We start from the raw sequence: 6,000 nt of genomic DNA, 5'->3' as shown, positions 1-6,000 counted from the left end.
TTCTGGAAATCTCAGTACATGCACAGTTGATTCCCTTTTATCAATAGCAAATGCTACCTCCTTCAAGAATTCCCAGTAGATTGGAAGTCAAGACTAATACAAACAGAATGCTTCTTTTTGCCACTTTCCCACGATTTCATAAACACGCCTGCAAGTTTAAAAGTAATTCAAAGTATGCCAATGTAATATTGCCAACAATTTCACAACCTGAAGAAACTCCACTTTTGACAAAAAAAAATGATCGGCTGTAATTAACAATGATCACGCTGTGTAACCTGAATGATAACAGTGATCACGCTTCGAGGGCTACCTCGTTGGCCGTACAGCGCTTGTATAAAAATGTAACCGTTTATTTTTCTAGAGCTGTTCAACCTGCTGCGTTGAGATATCAAACGTTTTCAGATATCGCTGAGGTGGGCAACACCCATCCGTTTGTGCTTCAGTGTTGACTGATGCAGTAGACAGGACTGTGAGTGACTTTTTGAATACCTGAAGTGCAAAACAATGGAGTTCACACGGTGCACTGAAAAAAAACATTAGCATTGTGGTAAGATGATACCAGCGCAGTTACAAAAGTTCACTAAATAGTATGGAGATGTATAATTTTGAATAACGTTGTAACCCCTTCATTGTGGAGAGGCACAGCCAGTTGTTTGATACTGAACCAATCAGTGGCTCGGTGTAGCTGTCAGTCAAGGGGAGGGTGGGAATGATTGAGGGAGGGAGGGAGAGTAGGTGAGTGATTGAGTGTGCAGTTTGACGGGAGGAGGATGGCGGAGACAAGACGGAGTACAGACAGTGGCTTCCTCGACCTAAGTTACGCCAAGTCCTTTTCTGGCATTTTGAAGATCGTCCAAGCGGTAGGTTTCTGTTGGTTCATTCGGTGTCTGCGCACTCTTCCTGTTGCACTTTGTTGTGGTTTTCTGCCTGAAAACGTAAATATGTATCTCTTCTGTCAGCACCAACGTGGAGCGAGACATCTCAAACGATTAAACTATTAAGTTATGCCACTGCTCAGAAACAGTTATAAAGGACACGTTTATCCAACAAGTTTGCATTAACACCTTTCAAGATACGTTTTAACCGAGACGGAGATAGTATATAAAAGTCCTTTCGTTTCTGCAGTTTTTTTTTGGGATCATTTTTCGAAAATAAATTTGCCTTCCACAGTGTTCTGGTTCGTTAGTCATTCTCCTGGGTCTCTGAATAAATGGGGTCTCTCATTTAAACCGATTTGTGATATTTCCGGGCAATAAATCTATATCCCGCCTTTTTCATCACCCCCCCCCCCCCCAATTCAAATGTATCTCAGTTTGCTCCCACTGTTTCCTCCCAAGTTTTCTTTAAGTTAGACAAAACAGAAACGGATCTGGCCTGCGCGGCCACCGCTCTAACTCCCCCTCATTGTATCGGTGCTCTGCTTTCACACTCCCCAGCAGCACCACCTCATCGTGTGGGCAGCATCCCCACCCTCAGCGGCTGCTTGTCTCACGCTGCTCGTGAGCTGTAAACCTCACAGATTCGTAGAGATTTACAGCACGGAAACAGACCCCTCGCTCCATCTCGTCCATGCCGACTAAATATCCCAACCTAATCTAGTCTCATTTGCCAGCGCCTGGCCCATATCCCTGTAAACCCTTCCTATTCCCATCCAGATGCCTTTTAAATGTTGCAAGTGTACCAGCCTTCATTTCCTCTGGCAGCTCATTCCATACGCACTCCCTTAGGTCCCTTTCATATCTTTCCCCTCTCACCCTAAACTGATGCTATGTTCTGGACTCCTCAACCAGGGAAAAGGCCTTGTCTATTTATTCCTATCCATGCCCCTCATGATTTTATTAACATCTATAATGTCACCGCTCAGCATCTGATGCTCCAGGGAAAACAGCCCTTGCCTATTAAGCCTCTCCCCATAGCTGGAATCCTCCAAACCCTGGCAACATCCTTGTAAATCTTTTCTGAACCCTTTCAAGTTTCACAATATCTTTCTGATAGGAAGGAGACCAGAATTGCACGCAATATTCCAAAAGTGGCCTAACTGATGTCCTGTACAGTCGCAACATGACCTTCCAACTCCTGTACTCAATACTCTGACAAATAAAGGAAAGCATACCAATCACCACCTTCACTATCCTATCGACCTGCGATGCTACTTTCCAGGAGCTATGAATCTGCACTCCAAGGTTTCTTTGTCCAGTAACACTCCCCAGGACCTTGCCATTAAGTGTGTAAGTCCTGCTAAGATTTGCTTTCACAAAATGCAGCACCTCGCATTTATCTGAATTAAGCTCCACTGTCACTCCTCAGCCCATTGGCCCATCTAATCAAGACCCCTTTGTAATCTGAGGTAACTTTCTTCACTGTCCACTACACCTCCAAGTTTGGTGTCATCTGCAAACTTAAAAGTTATACCTCCTATATTCACATCCAAATCATTTATGTAAATGACGAAAAGTAGAGGACCCAGCACCGATCCTGTGTCACTCCGCTGGTCACATGCCTCCAGTCTGAAAACCAACCCTCTACCACCCTCTGTCTTCTACCTTTGAGCCAGTTCTGTATCCAAATGGCTAGTTATCTCTGTATTCCAAACCTTGCTAATCAGTATCCCATAGGGAACTTCGTCAAACGCCTTACTGAAGTCCATATAGATCACACCTACTGCTCTGCCCTCATCAATCCTCTTTGTTACTTCTTCAAAAAACTCAATCAAGTTTGTGGGACATGATTACCCACCACAAAGCCATATTGACTATCCCTAATCAGTCCTTGCCTTTCCAAATACATGTATATCCTGTCCCTCAGGATTCCCTGCAACTACTTGCCCACCACCGAGGTCACCCTCACTGGTATTGCCATAGTTTATAGTTCCATAGTTTATTCTTACACTGCCCCCAGAAAAGTGTAAATCACTGGGTCACTTGCTTTGACTGATACAGTTAAAAATCACACAACACCAGATTATGGTCCAACAGGTTCATTTGGAAGTACTAGCTTTCCTAGCGTTGCTCCATCAGGTAGCTGTGGAGCAGGATCATAAAGCACGGAATTTATAGCAAAAGATGCTATGGGCTCCCTAAACCGCTGCTATTTCTCTGTGTATTTTGAAAGCTGATAATGGTGAGCTTTTCATGCAATCTAAGTTATAACGTCATTGGATTTAGTGTGAAACTTTTAGACTGTCTGTGTGGGAAGTAGTGTAACTGCACCAGCTCCACCTGTTACACATTGCCCTGTGAAGTGGTTGACAACAAAGACCTCTTCAACTCAATGAAAATTCAACAAAGCAGTTGTCCCCAGTGCACTTCTGTTCTTCAATGAGACCTGCACTAAATACTGGAGAAATTCTAAGGACAAAAGTAAAGTATTCAGCCCATTGAGTTCGCTCTGCCATTCAATGAGAGCATAGCTGAACTGATCATCCTCAACTTCCTTCCTGCCTTTTCCCCGTAAAACCCGATTCCCTGAGTGATTTAAAAATCTGTCCATCGCAAGCTTGCATATACTTAATGACCCAGCCCCAAAGCCCTCTACAGTAAAGAATTACACAGGTTCACTGCCGTCAAAGGATAAATTCCTCCTATTATCTGTTTTAATTTGACCCCTCAGCCTGAGATTATACCCTGTGGTTTACACTCTCCCAATGGGGAAACAGCGTTTCCACATGTACTCAATCAAGCCCTCTCAGAATCATTGTTTCAAAACCTGAAAGCGTTGCAGGTAGAATTTCTCTAGCACTCAATTCCAGGTCACACTGAAGAACAGGAGGAGTCTAGTGATGAAAATTGTTTGGATGAATCTTGTTGAGTTCAGTAAGGTCTGCTCTTATTCTTCTAAGTTCAAGTGAGTACATACCTAAAAAGGCAACAGTGCTTTGCCTTCCCTATCAACTGCTGAATTGAAATACTTGCTTTTTTTAAATACCTGACTCCCTGTGGTGGCCCATTCCCAGACATACTTTGGAAGACAGCTGAACCCGAATCCAGTCCATCCCTCAGATGGACTAGTAATGATCAATCTGATTTTCTTTAGCTTTCAGGACTGACCATGGCCCAACCTCCTAATTAAAATGGTGATGATCTTTTGACTTGCAACTCTGTCTCTCTGACCGGGGCAAACCACCTGGAACAGAAATGGCATCTGGACTGACTTTGGAAAGCAACCTTGCCCCATTAAGTATGCCTTTCCTGTCCTTTCCTTTCCATTTATTGCCATACGCTCTCCCACGTGCAGTTGGTTTGCTGTGGAAGCTGCAGACCCTTTTTGCCACAAGCTGTCTGCTTGCCTTCTGCATCAAAGTATGATTATGAGACAAAAGGACAAAAGCTACTGCCTGACCCTGTCTACTAAAGTGCCACCTATGAAGCTGAAGCTTTGCCATTCTGCAGTGGGTGAAGCGATGGGCCAGTGAGTATTCCTACCGGACAGAGATTAATTCTGATGATTCATGTAATGAAAGATGCAAATATTTATTAATAACATCTCACCACCTAATGACAAGGGACAAATGATTCCAAAAGTTGGTCACAATAATCTGATTTCTGGATTTTACCCAAATATTTCATCACCCTCCCCATTCTTATTGCCACCTAAGGAAGTGAAATGGCCCATGATCATCATACTGGACGAATGCAGGAGAGGTGAAGCCAACAAACATGATTCTATATGTAACTTTGTAGTATTTCCAAGGCATTTGATACAGTCAGCTGGGAAGCACTTTGGGACACTGTATCTAGATTGGGTGATCTCCAAGTTTCTTTGCTTCTTTGTCAACTGCCTGAAGGGCAGAAAGGTTATGTCAGCCAACTTGCCAATCTCTTAAGCAGCTAAGCAAATTGTAAGTTCAGGAATCAGCCCTTTTCTCCACTTTATGCAAAGTAATGGTTGAAGAGGCAAAAAAAATTGCCTGACAGTGGAGATATACATTTGCTTCCAAACACACGACAATGTCTTCAATCTGTGCCAACCACTCTTATACCAAAAACTACAGCAGAGCTAATCGTGCAACAGTTAGTTCAGCATGAACACTGTCCTCCAATTTGATTCTCTTTGCCGAAGGAACTCGAACTGAATTTTCTTGTGGGCGATTCCTCTGTATAGAATTCTTTAAAAGTCTGTTAAAATTGGAGACTTCATGAGATAACTCCACAGAGGCTGGTGTCCTGCCCTTTATTTACACATGTAGAGCTCTTACCTCTAGTGCTGCATCAGAGTCCACTCTTGTGCCAGAACCTCTAACATTCCTCTCTTTTTTTTAAATTTTTTACTGTAGGTATAAAAAGACACTTGACACTAGTCCACACCACATACTGATCACACTGTCCTTAGCTAGCCTTCCTGCAGGACAGTCGTCGGCCTTCCAGTCTCTGGCCGCCCTGGGTACTGACCAACCCTCCCGCTTTCCTCCAGGCGGGTTGTCAACCACCCAGCTGCCAGTTGCCCCGCGTACTGACCGGACCACCCCGGGCTGCTTTTCTATGAGCTGGTTGTTGGCCTTCTGGTCTCCAGCTGCCCTGCGCACTGACTGACCTTCCCCAGCCCACTTTCCTCCAGGACGGACAACAGCCAACGGCTCCTGGTAACCCCGCGTACTAACCAAACCATCCCCAACTTGCTTTCCTACAGTCAGACCATCAGCCTTCCAGCACCCAGCCGCTGTCAATACAACAGCCAACTCTGAGTGAACAGATCCTCTGACACTCCTGTTTATTTTTTCTTTGTTTTCTTTTTTTTCCTCTTTTTTCTTTTCTTTTTTTTTAGAATCCCTGACACTCCAGTGTGCTTTTATTTTCTTCATTCCTCTTTTTATTTTCTTAATTTTTTTTTTCCCCCCGCACCCATGGTGTGTGTGTGCAGGTACGAAACACAGTGAGAGACACAAGGTGCACAAATCTTTATTCAATTTCCACCACCAGGAATCATTCCTCTTCTTATTTTTTCTTTTTTTTTCTTTTTTTTCTCTTGTTTATTTTTTAACTTTTTTTTCTTTTTAACCCCCAC

At 43.7% G+C, this 6,000-nt stretch overlaps 1 protein-coding gene across 1 annotated transcript in view; it reads left to right on the top strand.

The window, feature by feature from the left end:
• The first annotated feature begins 742 nt into the window (after positions 1-742).
• cmtm7 (CKLF-like MARVEL transmembrane domain containing 7) overlaps positions 743-6,000 on the top strand; it is a 40,175-nt gene continuing 34,917 nt past the window's right edge. The window contains exon 1 of the mRNA XM_060825523.1: positions 743-860. Coding sequence (XP_060681506.1) covers positions 771-860 — 90 coding nt within the window. The 5' untranslated portion in view covers positions 743-770. The remainder of the gene's footprint in view (positions 861-6,000) is intronic.

The sequence above is a fragment of the Hemiscyllium ocellatum genome, chromosome 5 (assembly GCF_020745735.1).
Source record: "Hemiscyllium ocellatum isolate sHemOce1 chromosome 5, sHemOce1.pat.X.cur, whole genome shotgun sequence".
Classification (NCBI taxonomy): Eukaryota; Metazoa; Chordata; class Chondrichthyes; order Orectolobiformes; family Hemiscylliidae; genus Hemiscyllium; species Hemiscyllium ocellatum.
The sequence above is the reverse complement of the archived record's forward strand: the minus strand, read 5'-3'. Positions and strand labels throughout refer to the sequence as shown.